This window comes from Corvus moneduloides, chromosome 5, assembly GCF_009650955.1.
Source record: "Corvus moneduloides isolate bCorMon1 chromosome 5, bCorMon1.pri, whole genome shotgun sequence".
NCBI classification, from domain to species: Eukaryota; Metazoa; Chordata; class Aves; order Passeriformes; family Corvidae; genus Corvus; species Corvus moneduloides.
Window position 1 is genome coordinate 7,347,160 of NC_045480.1, and position 17,005 is coordinate 7,364,164.

Below are 17,005 nucleotides of genomic sequence, written 5' to 3' on the forward strand. Positions count from 1 at the left end.
TGCTACTATTACTTGCAGTGAACGTGGCAGTATATTGATTTTTGCTTTGTGTAAGTGGCAGTTGGTTTCATCACTAGTCAGAAGAACAAGCATCTTAACTGAAGTTATTTCACAGGTGCATGAGGAACTCCCAAAGTAGAAGGTCCAGCATGTATCAGTAGACTCATACCTGAAGAAAAAAATAGCATTTATGCTTGAACAGACATCTGAAACCAAAGGCCGTCTCAAGAACATCAGCTTTACAAATAGTGCTGCTCAGGGAATTAATAATTGGAAGAGACAGGAATTGAGAACTATTCATAGACCTAGAGCATACACTAAAGAGGTTGCAGGGGACATTCCTTCCTTCCCCCTCAAACTCTGGCATCCCCTCCTGAAGTACACTAGCATGCTTTTTTTAACCCATAGCTGTAAGGCACTAACTTCCAGACTATCAAACTGCTGACAGAAGCAAATAAAAAAAAAAAAAAAAAAAGATTTCCCCAAATTCTGCTTGGGAGCTGACCTTTTGGGCAGTTTTCACCCTTTTGCCACCATCCTCTAGCTGCTGACTGCCATACATGCTACTTGTGAGATTTGTCTCATGGCTCCCCAGAGGTCTTCGTATTTTTCAGAATATGTATTAAGACAGAAAAAGCCAGAATTATGCTAAGTGGATTTCAATTTAATATGGTAATGTTAAAGATTCAAAAACCACAGTCACTGATTGCAGAAACAGATTCACTAAAAAAATACAAGTACGAGCCATAAGAAGAGTTGATCACATTTGAGCCAGTTTGGATGGCAGAAGGATGGTCCTGTGTGCATGGGAGCAAAGGTGTGGACACAGATGTTTGAGTGAGTTCACGCGGCTTCACAGATGCTGGATACTCTCAGCCCTGGCTCTCAGATATGCCATGGCTACAACATCCAGCAAATGTCAGGGTCACTACATCCCAATCCTACCTAGTCAGGCAATGTTTTGTATAAAGCAGCTTCTACAGTAGCCCAAGAACAGCTCAGTGTCTTTATGTAGTACTGACTGTGGGTCATGCCACCACACAAGAGGATCAGAGAACTCAGTTCTACTGGATCTTTCTGGTAGAAGTCATAGAATATTCCTTACTGCCATAATGAAAATGGAGCAGGACTTAGTGAAGCTCAGCACCAGGAAGGACAGCTGGTTTTTTGGACAGTTATTCTCTACAATGGAATCTAAACAGGATTTTGACACCAGACCAAAGAACTTGAAAAATCCCTAAACAGAAAGCAGCAGAGCAGAGCTGCAAAGATAACTCGGAGCAAAGCCAAAGGGACTAGCAGAGCAGCAATATACATGAAGCAAAACCTGAGGAGTGGCAAGCTGTGTAAACTACTTAATTCTGCACATGTCCTGTTCTCACACAGTAAAAGAGAAAGGATCACTCCCGCTTCCAACATTCAGCTCTGCTGTTCTCCCTCCAAAAGAAAGAGCTTATAGCAGCAATAGTCTGTAACATCCTTATAAAACATAAGCACATGCAGGAACACACAGACACAATAATGGGGAGAGAAGCTGGCAACACTTAGGAGGAAAAAAGTTTTTAGACCATGTGAAATTAGCCAGCAGACATCATGCTGGGTTGCCAGTTCCCAATAAACACAGACATGCATTTCGTAAAGATGCTTAAATGCCGTCTGACAAAAACGTTGACTCCCAGTAGAACAGTTCCATACTTTAGGTTTGTACTATCTAAGATTCATCCTAGAGGAAAAAGCCTGATGTGCAGACAAAGGTTTCCTTTTTCAAAGCCTGTTACTGAAGGAGCTTTTCAGGTTCAAGAATCTTACTTTTTTTTCTGCCCAGAACACAGCTGGGCAGAATAGCATCCAAATTCAACAGTATCAGAGGCAGAGACTAGAGGTTCTCCAAATCTTGTGTCAAACCATCAGACTAACCCCTTCAGGCAACAATGTTCAAGGTAAGAAAAACAGTCATCTGTCTTTGAAAAATAACTAGGTCAAGAAAATACTCTGCTGTGGTTAGAAAAAACCCACAAGGCCACTTCTTAACAAACTTTATGACCTGTACAACTCCAGTTTGGAATGTAGTTATCAGTTATGTTTCAGCACAGAAAACTTAAATCTGTTCTCGACAGCAAGATCATTTTAGGGAACAAGACTGGGAAAAAAATGTTCCCCTCTAACACTGCTCAACCTAAAAAGCTTTTCCTAACAAATTAAGGACTCCATTAATTAGCAATTAGAGCTATAAGTAAAGGACCTTTTTCATCATAATGAAGGGGGAAATCACACAAGATCTGGATTACCCAAGATCAGATGCATCTGAAATGGAGCCCTAGATGGATAGCAATTCCTAATCCCCTTCCCTCCCCTTTTTGTAAGCTACCTAGAGAATTCATCTTGTTCATGGCAGAAAGAGCTAAAAGCATCAAATTTAAGTCTGGCATTATCTCCAACAACTTGGCAAACTGCAGATTCATCCTCAGGTACTTAGACTAACATTAGAGTAAAACAAGTCTCAGTTAACTGGCCCTGTTCATTAAAAAAGGACTGGAAAAAATAAAAGTATGTTCAAATTCAAGCCTGGTAGAAGCTGAAGGTATGGGGACAGGACCTGCTGGTCCTGCCTGAAGGATCTAACATCAATATGAACACTTGCTTCCATAAGTCTGAGACTATGCAAGAAGCCTTAGATGTGCCCCGGAGCTCTTAGGAAAAGCTTTCCTGCTCTAAGACACCTATTTTTAAAGGCCTTCTTTCTCAAAATGGCTGTTCCTTGGACAAGTTACAAAGACTAACAGCTCTGGTGTCAAAAAACCTTCATCAGTAACCAAAGGAATTTCACTAGTTGTATACCAGGCACAGAGCTATACACAAACACCGTCAGATGCACTGAAATAGCAGGGATTTGGAGACCACTCATGTTCAGCAGACACCAAATGCTATGGGCAGGACACTCCCACTCAACAGGAAGTGTGAGCTCTGATGATTAAGTGCCCCAGGCTACTCACAGAAGAAGCCAAATACTGGCAACTGGAAGCTTCTAGCTTGCAGAAGTAATTATTTGTAGTACTTTGAACTAAGCTAAAGATACATAGCCTGATATATAAAGGATGCTTCTTCTCATCTAAATCAGTATGAAGGTAGCACAACATGCACACCAATACAGGCAAAATAAATCACTTGTCCCCCTCACTATAACAATAATTACTTTTTAATAGATTACAGTTTCATTTTTAATAGTTTAATCTGTGATGCCCTAAAATATACTCACAAGAACTAAGCAGATAAAAAAAGCCCAGGAGGTAACCCTGTGACAGCAATTCATACTGGTTTTGTACCACGATATAAAAAGTTGCCATTTAAAGGTTTCACATATTAGATCAAATTATAAACTGGGTAGAGAATGTTATTCTAAACCACCCCACCAAAAGTAAAAATACCTGTCAGATGCTACAGCTTCACAGGACCAGGACACTAATTATCCATGATTCATTACCCATCCCACAAATCTGTTATTGCTTCCTCATATGGAAAGTTCTTCAGGACTGTTGTATTCTGAAGCCTGGCAGTCAGAAGATGACTCACTTGCTTTGAGACAAAACATTATTACCAAAATATAATGCCTGTTTCATACAGACATTGTTATCACCATTGTATTTGGAAGATGAAAACAAGGAAAAGGAATTCGGCTTCCCTTCCTCTGAGTCCTCCTCATACAAAACTCAAATCACAGGGGTGGCAAGGGGAGGGGAGTGAGGAAGGGAAAAACAAATGTTAAAGTGGTTTCCACAACCAAACCCTCCATAATTTCAAAGCATGTGCAACATTAAGATGTTGCAGGGTGACCACAGGAAAGCACAGCTTCAGGGAAGATAACGCCTTACACCAATGCCTTGCACACTACCATTTGTTTAGGGACATCCTTGAACAACAAAAACTCAAGTACTTTGTGAGCCCAAGCTTAAAATTACACAATAGTGGCTGTGAAAAGAAATGTTTCGGAGTTAGCTTATCTTCATCTACATAAAATAAAACACTAGAAAATTAAGCAGCAAGTGATGAAGGAGGGTCTGTAATTCAGAACAAAAAAGGATGCACTTTAAGGGTTTTTTTTCACCTATAGAACTTACTAGAAAAATTAATTCAAGTTCCCAATCAACACTTTATTGGATGGGGCAGGGGGAGTCTCAGTCTCAATTACATCCTAGATTCAAAAGGAACTGGGAGGAAGCTGAGAAGTAGTAGTTTCGACATCTCATTTCGTGTTTAATTACACATGCCCTTTTCTCTAGCTTCATTCAATTGCAGAACTATCTGAACTGTAAAGTTCAAGAAATTGATATAACCAACGTTAATTGCTATCAGAGATGCTTCTACTCAAGTAAAGAAATCTTTTTTTCTTAAAGGAAAATCAAAAATACGGAAAACCTTGAAATTCAAGCATCCCTCTCAGTTTAATTTGCTGGACTCAGCATGTACCATCAAGCATAGAGGATTCAAACTCATCGCCCCAGTCTACTGCTACAGTCTCCTGCATCTCCCTCTTGCAGTAACTACACTCTTAAGCCAGCATTGCTCTGCCAGGAAGCCCTCAGAGCTTACACCATCTACTACCGGTACTGCTGCCATAAAGGTTGACACAAACTGTTCAAAAGGAAAGTTAATTCCACAGGGCAGTGTCTCTGACAATTAAATCCATTTTGAGCTGAGTTCATATTACTTGGATAGAGCCCACAAGTTTTACATGAAAAGCTCAGACAAGTCAGTTCAATAGCTACACACCATTGACACCATCTGGGATCTTAAGCCCTACAAGATTCATTGTCAAATTAAGTTATGACCTGTCCTGCCTTTCTCATAGGCAGATGTTGGCAGGTTTACACAATGTTTGCCACCTTCCACAAAAGAAGGTATTAGATTAGATACCATTCTTCATTTTAGGAAACTAAACTGTTCTTCTCACTTCCACAAAAACTTGTCACAACAGATTAAAGAAATAAAAACCACGCTTAAGTCCCTGCACCTCCCCATCAGCAGAGAAAGTTCCTAATGCTTGCTCCCCCCAAAGGGCCTTTAAAGTCAGTCATGGCACAAACATTGCCCTTCAGCACTGCTGCTACACACATTTAGGTGAAAATTCTCAGCTCTTTGTTCAAGAGTACTTCTGTTTTCACCTGGTACAGTGCTGGAACTTATTTTTAAAAATTACAGCTTAAGTTTGCTATGTTGCTTTGCTAGTTATTAAGCATAATTCAAGGTTTTAAAAATAGATTTTCACATGGTCCACATTAAAAACTATCTGGGAAGGGATGGAAAATGAACATCAGTTTTGCAACACCACAGTGTTAATAGGAACTGTGTAATTATAGATAAGCCTTTTAACTGATGTTAACAAAGTCACTCTTGAAATAGAAAAATTTAGAGACCTCCTACATTACTTTCACACAACAGATGTGCAGTTCATCTATTTAGGTTTAGAAGGATGAAAGAACCATACAACTATGCCTGAAATGACAAAATCCAACTCAAAACTGATTGTCAGATAGTAACATAAGGCCTAGTGGAAAATAAAGATTTTTGACAAGGTTAAAAAGCTGTCTTTAAGCTTAAATCAACTACTTATGCCACAAATGCATACTCTAAAAATAGTTTCATACCTCCCTGAAAATACTACTGTAATTTAAACAAGTTCCTGCTCAAACAATGGACACAGCATGAGACAAGCACTAGCTGCTACACATGATCAAGAAGTTTAGAAGAATGCTATACTGATTTATAATGGCATAAAACAAAGTTGGGGGGGGTTGTTTTGGTTGTCGGATTTCTTTTAAATGTTTGGAGTTTAAGCCCACTTACAGGCTTTTTATTCTGATGCAACACATGTTAATGATTTTTTTTTTAAGTTTTGAAACCAACATTTGAGTATTTCTAACATAAGTACTTCAACTTACAAAGTAGCATCTGTATAGCACCTTACAAAGTAGAGTAAATAAAGCTTAAGATGACTGAAAAAGGTTCATCATTTTCCACAAAATATTTCATTAACCTATTTTACTGGAGTACTTTGAAGAGGTTTAAATTAAGAGACCTAACTATTAGTGAAAGGAATAGTCTAAATGTTTGACTGGAAATGGAGATCCAGCTGAACACCTCAGCTGGTGCTTCTTAGAACTCTGCAAGAAGCTCTAATCCTTGACTATTCAGAGCAAAAACTCCTGCTCATGCGTAATTCTCTAAATCACAAAAAAAGAATCTTCCCGGCCAAAAAAGCAGAGTCATTCATAAATTTTTCACAAAACAGAGAGGTGTAGCTGGATACAGGCTCCCAAGCTCTAGATACCACACCTAATATCTGCCATTCCTCCTCTCGTTCCAGCAGAAGTTGCTTTCAAATGGAAGCTAAGACATCTCACATGTTTTTATTAACTAGAGGACCAGGAAGATTAAAGTTTTATTTCCATGAAATATTATCATGACAGTAGGAATGAGATCCAAAAATACATGACACTATCTTAAGTGAGTCTGAATGACTTTTATAGCTTAGGCAAAACTGCCTCTGCTTCCCACAAAAGGCTCTTTTATCTGCTAAGGAAACCACATCCCTGGAGGCATTTAAAAGGCTACAGTGGACCAAATACTAGAAAAATATATATTGTGGGAAGTAATCATGCATCAACAGAGAACAAGATAGAATGATTTAAGACATCTTTCCTCAGTCATGACTTCCACAGTTGTTTTTCACAGATTGATAGCCAAATGTAAATAGCTACTCACACAAAATTTGACTCAAACTGCTGTATATTATTTTTTATTTAATTTGAGAAAGTGGAAGGTTTAATCACACTACATAGCAGATACATATTGCTTAACTTCAGAGAGGCAAATTTAATTCACAGTCCAAGTCAAAATACTTGGAAATTTATTAGACATCTGCTGTCCAGAGAGGTGCAGAGCTCAGGAATACCTGCGCTCTTCCATAAGTGACAGCAGTGCCAGGACTGCCACTGGCTATCACTGAAGTTTGCTCAAGAAGTAAATGACACAGAAGGAGGCACCTCAAGAAACTGCTCCTACCTTCCACATACCTGTTCCTCTCCAAAGAGAATTTCTTCCTGATCTTAGCAATTCTCTGGCCTCTTAACTGATTTCCAATGAACAAATACAGCTTGATCAACCTCTAGCAGATCAAAGCTGACTTGCACTTCATTGTTCAAATTCCTGCAGGCATAGCAGTACTTTATCTTCACTCTACTGAAGTTTAGAAAACCTGTAAGTATCTTACTGTACTCCTTTCCATTCAGACTTTTGTCCTCCAAGACAAGGTTACTCTTAAAGAAAAGCCACATTCTGGGAATATTGAAGTCTTTAGCCTCTTGCACAAAGGGGAACACTGCATAGGCAAAGAGTAGGAAACTTCTCCTTGAGGTCCATTGCTGGCAATTTATTTTCAGCTATAAATTATGTTTATGCCTAGAATTACATAAAATTGATTTAAACCACTGATTTACTTAGCTGGACAATTTTGATACTATCTTGATATTTGAAATACAAATCATGTTATCTTTTGCTTTCTTGGTTTATGATCACTTACAGAAATTACTACCACAGGAAGGGGAAAAAAAAAAGCCCAACAAGTCCCAGAAGTGTTTTTCAAAGCAAAGGTAGGCCAAGATAAGTTCTGTTTTTCAAACGTTAAGTTAAAGGCTCCCCTGGTAATAGGTATTAAGTTTTCAAAGAAGAGCTAAAATTCTGTTCCTGGCTCAATTGCTTCATTCATAGCTGTTCTTTTTGCTCTTAATCTTATACAAAGGGAAACTACTGGTGTTACATATCTGTATATGCTACCATTTTATTGATCCCAATCAACCCCAGACCAATCATCCTCTACATATTACTCATCCGTATTGCATTTTCCACAAACCATATTCCAAAAGCCAAGGGCATCAAGGATGCCCTCCAGCACAAGATATCCACACGTAGTGCAAGGACATCTACCACCAATTTTATCTGAGCAGTGCTGCACCATCAATGCGCCACTGAATTGCAACATCATTCACAGGCAGAAAAAACCAGACCTACATTCTGACCAAGAGATGCTGTGTAGTACATCTTGCAAGTGCATCACAAGAGTTTAAGCGATTAAGTGCTGCAATCTAAAGACCTTCCCAAACCACACTGCACTCATGTGCAGGGCACAGAACGGCCTTTGCTGACTCCACTGCATCCACAAGCAGAAACTCCATCTACCCTAAATAACCTGTTTGTTCCCATTTAGACACGAGGCTACAAGAGACAAGCTTTACATAAGCATCTCAAGCTATTTAAAGCAACATGTTTACTATTTACAGAACACAATCTGAATGAACTTCATGAGCCAGTACTTAACCTACTTTAGCCAGTGCAGCCCTGTGTCGTGGTTTGACACTGGCCAAACGCCAGGCACCCACGAGAGCCGCTCACTCACCCTCCCCTGCCACAGCTGGGCAGAGGAGGGAAAAGGAAAAAAAAATTAACAAACGATTCATGAGTGAGATAAGGACCAGGAGAAACACTTCAAGGGCAAAACAGGCTCAACTTCAGTGGCGATGTGAGTTTATTACTAAGAGAATCAGAGGAGGATAATGAGAAGTAAAATAAGCCTTTGGAACACCTTCCACTCCCAGCCTCTCCCTCCTTCTCACCGACAGTGCAGAGAGACAGGGCACGGGGGTTCGGTCAGTCCATCACTGAGACTTCCTTCTGCTGCTCCAGGAGAGGAGTCTTCCCCTGTGAGGCCGTGGGGTCCCTCCCACGGGAGACAGTTCTCCTGAACTTCCCTGGCATGGGTCCATTCTCAGGAGCAGCAGCCACACCGCACCTGCTGCAGCGTGAGCCCCTCCCACGGGCACACAGCCCTCCCAGAACTGCTGTGCTGGGGCTCTCTTTCCACAGGGTGCAGTCCTCCAAGGACAGGCTGCTCCAGCCTGGAAGCAGGGCCCTCTCTCTACTGCGTCTTCCACTGGAGCACAGCCTCCTCCAGGCATCCACCCGCTCCGGCCTGGGCACCTCCCCACGGGCTGCGGGTGGATCTCTGCATCCCCCGTGGATCCCCAGGGGCTGCGGGTGGATCTCTGCATCCCCCGTGGGTCCCCACGGGCTGCGGGTGGATCTCTGCATCCCCCGTGGGTCCCCACGGGCTGCGGGTGGATCTCTGCATCCCCCGTGGGTCCCCACGGGCTGCAGGGGCATAGCTGCTGCACCATGGTCTGCACCATGGCCTGCAGAGGAATCTCTGCTCCAGCGCCTGGACCACCTCCTGCCCCTCCTTCACTGACCTTGGTGTCACCATGTTCTTCTCCCTCACATGTTCTCACCTCCTCTTCTCTGACTCGAATCCAAAATCTTGTGACTTTGTTTTGATTTTCTTCTTAAATATGCCATCACAGAGGCACTACCAACCTCATTAGCACAATTTTGGCCAGCAGCATGTCCATCTTCAGAGCCATCAGACATTGGCTCTGCCAGACATGGTGGGAAGCTTCCAGCAGCTTCCTCACAGAAGCCATTTTTGTGGCCCCCCTGCTACCTAAAACCAGACCATGCCAAACCAATACACCCTGACTCCCAGGGCAGGTACCCTGTGAGCTTAGTGAGGGACTTGATATCACTTACTTATCCTGCACATGCTAAAACATCTACCTGGAAGAGAGCCTAAGACAAGGGAGCAGCTCCTTCACTACACTACTCACATATATGACAATACTGTCTTTTTTTCATGTCCATTCTTGAGTTCTAGGTACAGCAGTACAGCTTGGGAACCTTAATGCATTTTGCTGTAGCATAATCAAAGTGAACAAGTTTACTATAACTATGCCTAACAGAACATAACTTGAAATCTTCTGGACAAGAATTCAAAGAATGAATGAGAATGCTTCCACACTTATCTTGCTTAAACTTAATGAGGTCACAGTATGGCTAATTCATAAACCTGTCCACATACTGACCCATTATAGTAACTTCAAAGGGCAAAAAAGAGCCATTGCTTGGTAGTTCTCAGACTGCAATGACAATTTTGTTACCCTGGTTATATACCTAAATAAAATAATTAGTATTACAGCTCACCCCTGTATCTACTCACACTGGCTTCTACAAACTGGCCTCCACAAAAAGAAACTCAAGTAAGTGGATGCAGAGATTGCACAAAAGAGATCAGGAGTAACCAGGAAAGTCTCTGTAATAAAAGCAGCAGTCACCTGACCCAAGCTCAGTTTGCAACACCACTGATGTGCTCTGCCCTTTATTAAGCACTACTTCCTCCTCCCACCCTTCAGGGAAACACATCCACCTCCCACATTCACCTCTACTTTGTGTATATCTTTAAACTGCTGTGGAAGTCACTACCAACTATAGTCCCTCTGCTTATTCTCACATGTAAGTGATACTAATTTTGCTGTTTTGGTCAAAGTCGACATCTTTGACTCTGTTCACACTCACCCAGTGAGAAGTCCTCCTTACTACATAAAGCCACTACATCACTGCAATCTGCAGCATAAAGGTAATAGTCAAAGCAATTTTAGCTCAATTTACTTTAAGGATCAAAGTTATCCAAGTGTTTTGCCTGTTGAAGAGTGTAAACTTCAAGAAAGACTAAATCAAGCATTCAGGTGTTGCAGGTGATGAAGAACTGTTTACAAAAATTTAACTGTCATATAACACTGGAAGTCCAAGATACAGGGTTAAAAAAGCAGATTATCAACAGCAAGCAGCTCTACCAGTAGTTGTCAGAATTTGATTCACACTCTGAAGCCCCCAAGATGCACACTGGCAGGAGCCAGGCCACACTGGAGGAAGTATCACATTGCACATTCATTGTTCCTGCATCCCTCAAAGCAGCTGTTCTGGTTCGGCAGGGTGCCAGCCACAGCTTTGGCCTGACCTGGTGTGGCACTTAGAGTCTCTCTCAGTACCAAGAAAATCCAGTACTATAAAATCCAGATGACTTTAAAGCATTTCTACAAAAAGAAGCATCCTGTGCTAGGAAATTACAACTTCAGTCCCTGAGTTACTTGACTGTTTAGAAGACCCTTAAAACTCTTCACTGTGTTGTCTTACCAATCCAATGTTAATTAATGCATGAGATGCTCTAGGATTCACTAGTTGAAAATATTACTTATGTGGATAAAGCCAGGTGTTTGGTATTAACTATTTAAAAAGACTAAGCACCACTTCATAGAAAACACAAATAGTTCGGGCTTTTTAAGTATGATACCCAGATTATTATTTTTTGGAACCTCGTGCCACCACACTGGGGGAGGAGTAACACAAGAATGTTGAACACCAGAAAGACTTCAAACTACAGCGTGTTGTTTGATCTAAAACAGAATTAAATCTCACTGTCACAGTAAAACTTGCTTACACATCAAAAATCATGTGCAACCTCTTGGCTGCTCTTTCCTTGTCGCACCTCAGGATCAACTGACATAATTCATGAAGCAGAACATTGGAAAAAACTCAGCAGTTTCCACTTCAGTAAAGAAACATCTCTCTCCTCATCCTGCAGTTAGCAGTCTAAACACCACCTTGACTCATTCTGCGGCAGCCTCTGAGACAGAGCGGATTTGCTGCGGGAAAGCGCAAGAGCTCCAGAGAGGCTCTTTGCCACACGCAGGCACCTCCAAATACCAGGGTGATGGGATGTCTGCTGCCATGAAGGAAGGCTGACACTGCTCACCGGAGCCAGCTTCTGATTTGGGTGGTTGGGAACAAATGCTCAGTGGGCACAGACACTGCATTCTGCTGTGCTACAACTCCTACAGTTCTTCTTGCACACAAAACTGAATGGAGAAAATAATTTTGAGCCTTCAGGGGCTGAAAACAGCTATCATATTTTGTTATCTTTTCCTACAGTCTTTTCCACTTGTTTTTACAGCTGTCTTCATGTCCTAGAAGCTCTGATGTTTCACAAGTTTGTATTTTCAGCTTCTAGTCCAGAAAAAGATCCTTCCAGAATTTAGCACTATGCAAGAGCTAAGCAGTGGTGTACAGCAATCTACCTGAACACTTCAATCTCTTTCTACATACATGAATCACTCACTTTACTGGACATTAATGTAGCATTTTCCATGAGAACTGAAGATATGGCATATTCCTTCCCAAGAGGGCATGAAAACCTAAACCAGAGGGGGAATGCAGTGAAGTGTGAAGGTCTGTGGAAGAATAAAACAAAGTCAAAGTACATAGAAATAAACAGTTTATGGTATTAAGAGCTGCCCAATTTCTTTACCTCTCCTGAATAAAGGCACAAATCAGAATATTAAAGATGCAACAGTGGAAGAAGCAAGCCATGAACAAGTGCATAAATTAAGAACACACACAGATAGATTAATAATCTCAATTTTCTCTTCACTGAATTCTGACCTTAAAAAGCAGTGACAATGAAAACTTTGCTTTCAGAATTAGACTTTTGATTTTCTAGCACTAATATTTATCAAATTATCAGGGACTGAAGCAGCAACCAACAAGTACATTTTCAGAACTCAACTAACAAAAAAAACAGTTCAGTAATGAAAAAAGCCCAAAACAAAAACAAAACACATCAAACAAAAAAACACTTTTCATCCTCTTCTGCCTCTAAAGCTTCACCCAACCACAGCTATTCAAGATCTTCATTCAGATATAACAGCCCTTGCTTCAAGCTAAAGTAAATAAATCATTTATTTACTGATAAATATTGACTTGAGACAATTCCTTGCTGAGAAGCCTTGAGCAACTTTAGCAGGTGTTTGTGTCAACCTCTCAGGACACCAGAGCATTGGCAGAGATGCCTGCAGCCCCAAAACTTTCATCTTCAAGCAACTGTGGCTCCAATATACCAGTTTCAGATCTATCATAAATCATATTTGCCCAACGTTAAATTCTCCACAGGCACTATTATCTAACTGCTGACCTGGTTTTAAGCAACTACTTGATAAGTTGAGCTTTTTAAGAAGATTTGAGAACATCAAAATATTTGCAGTAAAGCTTAGAATAAAAATCCTTAAAAGCGCTTGTTTTCAACAGAGGCCTTTCATAAACTGACTTGGAAGTGAATTTGAAATCACAGAAAAAGTATTTTTGGAAACAATAAAGAGTCATCAAGATACATGAAAGGAAGGTCTCACTGAACTTTCCCTAATGGTAGCCCTGATCTTCACTGAGCTACACGCAGATATAGGACACCTCGTATGGCACTTTGAAACAACCCCAGGGCAGGGGGGTAGATTATCTTTGAAAGTCCCTTCCAACCCTATTTTATGACTTCTTGATTGTATGTTCCAGCTGATGATTCTAATAAGTAGAGACAAAATCAAACTTCTGCCTTCTGTAGTATTAGTTCCTGGTATTTTTCACAGCAGTAATTTTGCTTAGGACCACAATGTAAGTTTCACAGCATATACATCTGCCAGGATTTGGGGCTTAGAGAGAAGGTAAGATATGAAGACTAACAATATAATGGGTAAGCAAGCTGTCATTCTAAAAAAACCTAATATTTATTGGAAAATTAATTCAATTTTTTACTTCAAATGTTTCCAGTACTTGCCTAGTTTTTAAACAGATGTTTCCATTAAAGTTTAGCATGTTTGGAAATTGATGTATTTCCAAGCTATACTTTGTGCCTTTGATTAAATACCTTAATAGGAAGATTCTACTGAAATAGCTGGAAAAAAAAAACCATCAGGGCCTTAACACTGCAGAATGAACTTCATTGCATAAGCTACTCAACTTATCATGAAATCATAATTTCAAAGTAGGTCTTACAGGAAAAAGTAGTCAAGACTGGCTGAATATTAGTCTCATGTATAATTCTACAGTAAATCTAAATAGCCAAAAACCTTCCTATAGACATGGGCTGTAACAGGTTCCCTCCATACACACTGCTGTATGGATTATTTAAAAGGTGTAAGATCTGAGCAACTGAAGCTATTCTGTAGCCTGAAATATTGCATCTCACCTACAGAGCATGAAGAATGCAAGCATCAAGTCTAGCCAAAAAAGGGGTAGGTTTCAAATTTTACATAAAGAAACCTGCATTAGACCACACAGGCAGTTGAAAGGCAAATCCAATAATACTTCTGGTCTAGATTAGCAAACTAATCCCAGCAGTGATTAACACAGAAACAGGTAAAATCTGATTAGCTAACTAGTAAACTTGCATCTTGGCCAAAACTCAGAACACTGTCTAGTCATACCTAGAACAGAATTGGTTACCAACCCTGTCAATAAGTAAACCAGACTGCTCTACCCCCACAGCTTCAGCAAAAAAATTGTATTTTTCAAGAGGAAAATCCTTTACGATATAAGAAGCTGTTTTATAGAAGTAACAAGGGAAGGACAGATGTTATAGAGACCTTTAGCCAAGCCCATATAAATTAGTTAGCATCAGACAGGTCCAGTATCTATCTTACTAGTATTTTTCCCATGTATTTTGATGTAAAGCCTACTAATACTGGGGTACCACAAACTGGAAGTTTTAGCCAACACCCCATCCTATTCAGCTTTTCTTTTGCTCAGTGCATCACGTACAGGGACACTGGTGCACAACTATGTCCTCTCCTTACATTTTAACTGCTACTTTGGCCAACTACCTCCTCCCCACTACTCGTAACAGATCTATCACACAAGCCTTCCAAGTCTGGTACTTACTGACCAGTAGGGTTATACTCACAAGCACAAAGTGTTCTCTGACCATAATGTGAGATTCAGTTTAACATTTTGAACTGCAGCACTCAACTCTGTGGACACAGAAGCTCCAAAAAATGAGCTGTGTATATGCATTTGTATTACATGCAGAGTATAGGCATGAACTGAAGTTTTCTAGTTCTTGCATCAGCACCTCTACTCTCATGAGGAGGGAAGTAGAATTCTGAATAAAATTCTGGAGTAGAACACCTCTCCATTGAGCTGGAGCACCTGCAGTTGCCATATTAGAATACTATCTCTTTCCAACTGCTTATTAGCAGCTTCTTTAGTTAATCCATTTATACAGGGGTTTACTTGCTCTTATTTAGGTTTATGGAATTACTCAAACTAAGGGGAGGCTTAATCAGAGTTGCACTAAGATTACTCAGAAATCATTGCATTTGGGAACACAGTGGTACAAATTTTTTTGCTACCACATCTACTCCATTCCCCATGGCTTCCTTGCTTTTCAGAAAGCAAGCCATTTCTCTGTGGCCTCTGCTTTAAGCATCTTTTCAGAGCTCACAGCATTCTGTATCAAGTAGAATGGACTTCAAGAACTGGGTTTCACAGGCAGAATATAAGTTGCTTTAGGGTATAGCAATGGCAAGTACAAGCAACCTGCTCTCCTGGTGAAGGTGACAGATGCAGATTTGCAACAACTGTAACTACAAATTAGTGCCGCTGATCTAGAAACAGCCTTTCTGCAAGAGCTCCCTTCCCACACCGAGGAAAGTAAAATCTCACCCGTGTCATTTTAAAAAAGTCTAACGATGGCCTGTTCCATCGTACATCCTCCTCCCGTCTGCGCTTCAGCCGGCTTTTCTTTTCGTTCAGGACGCAGGGCTGCGAGCGGCACCTCAGCAGGCCCTGCCGCCGGCTGAGCTCGGGTGTGGAGGTGGGAGTGCTGTTGGCTGAAGGCATGAGATTTCCTGTCTCGGTGATGTGCTCCTGGGAGAGGGAGAGGCGGCGCCTTGGGTTAAAGTCACAAGGGCCTCCAGAATTCCAGCGGGTGCTGGAGCTTGTGCTGCCCTCGCTGCTGTCCACAAACCCGCTGCTGGCAGAGGAAGGTCTGGGTACTGGAGAGGTGTTGAAGCTGGTGATGGTGAAGACGTTGTTTAGGGACAGGATGTTTTGTGGCAGGCTGATGCTTGTGCTTCTCTGCAAGGTGGCACTTCCGTGGCTGTTGCAGCGCTGCAAGGTAGCGCTGCCGCCGCTGTTACAGCGTCTCTTTGACACTGGAGTCCAAACCTTGGAGCTGCCCGGCTTCCAGGGCGACCGGCAGCGAGCCAGCTCGTCCGGCTCCGACAGGGACCTGCAGTGGCGCTTGGTGGGCGGTGCCAAGGGCTGACCCGAGTTCTCGTTCAGGTTTAACTCGCTTATCCATCCTGACACCATGGACGTGTTGGAAGATTCCTGCTGCCACGGCAGACTGCCATTGCTGGCAGCGCTGGTGCTGAACGGGCACACCGGGAAAGGGTAAGCTGAATTCCTGGTTGTGTCAGGCTGGATTGGGTAACCCCCATTTAAAGCTTTCCAAGGACTGTCTTCTGAAAGCAAAAAAAGATACAGGTAAAAGATGAAAAGGGAAAGAACAATTTGTTTTAAACCTAGTTTAATGTATAGCCATCAAAATCATGTTTAGAAGGCTGAGCCATAAATACCCAGCTCTTAATCAAAATTTCACACTAAAAAAAAAAAGATAGAAAATTCAAAAAACACAAAGACCAAAGTATTTCAGGAACCAGTCCAGGCATTCCAGTGTATAAGTACTTTGTTAATACCTTTTCCTTTATACTGAATAATTACAATATGTGCTTTTCAGTGAGCAACAGGGACAGTTTCTTAGTGTACACACATACCACAATTAACAGTGAACAACCTCAGGTACAACCAAAACAGATTAACAATGTGAGAAGCCAACAGGGAATTTTTTTTTCTTTAATGCAAAAGCAGGATAATCTCTTCAGACTGCTGTTCTTCATTTAGCTCTTATACTTTTCTATTAAGAACACCTTATTAAAGAAAACTTGCAAAGGGTGTTCACATTCTCCACTCTGAAAAGCTTTACTTTAAATTAGAAACAGTATAAAGTTAAATCAGATTGAAGATTGTTGTCTTCCCCCCTCCCTTACACTCTGAATATAAGAAAAAACCCCAAATCTTAATTCAACGCATAAAATAAAGTATCCCTTAAGAACCTCCTGCAACTTTTACTGTGAATGCAGACATAGTGCACAATTTCTCATCTGAAGTGGCAATGCTGGGTTAAAAGCAGTCTGCCAGTGCAGCCTCTCACTCTTTTGTGAAGCGTTTCTTTGAG

At 41.2% G+C, this 17,005-nt stretch overlaps 1 protein-coding gene across 1 annotated transcript in view; it reads right to left on the reverse strand.

Moving 5' to 3' along the window:
* The window catches only part of FAM53A (family with sequence similarity 53 member A), a 71,935-nt gene that overhangs the window by 24,050 nt on the left and 30,880 nt on the right, over positions 1-17,005 (reverse strand). The window contains exon 4 of the mRNA XM_032109243.1: positions 15,430-16,232. Within this exon, the coding sequence (XP_031965134.1) occupies positions 15,430-16,232 (803 nt within the window). The remainder of the gene's footprint in view (positions 1-15,429; positions 16,233-17,005) is intronic.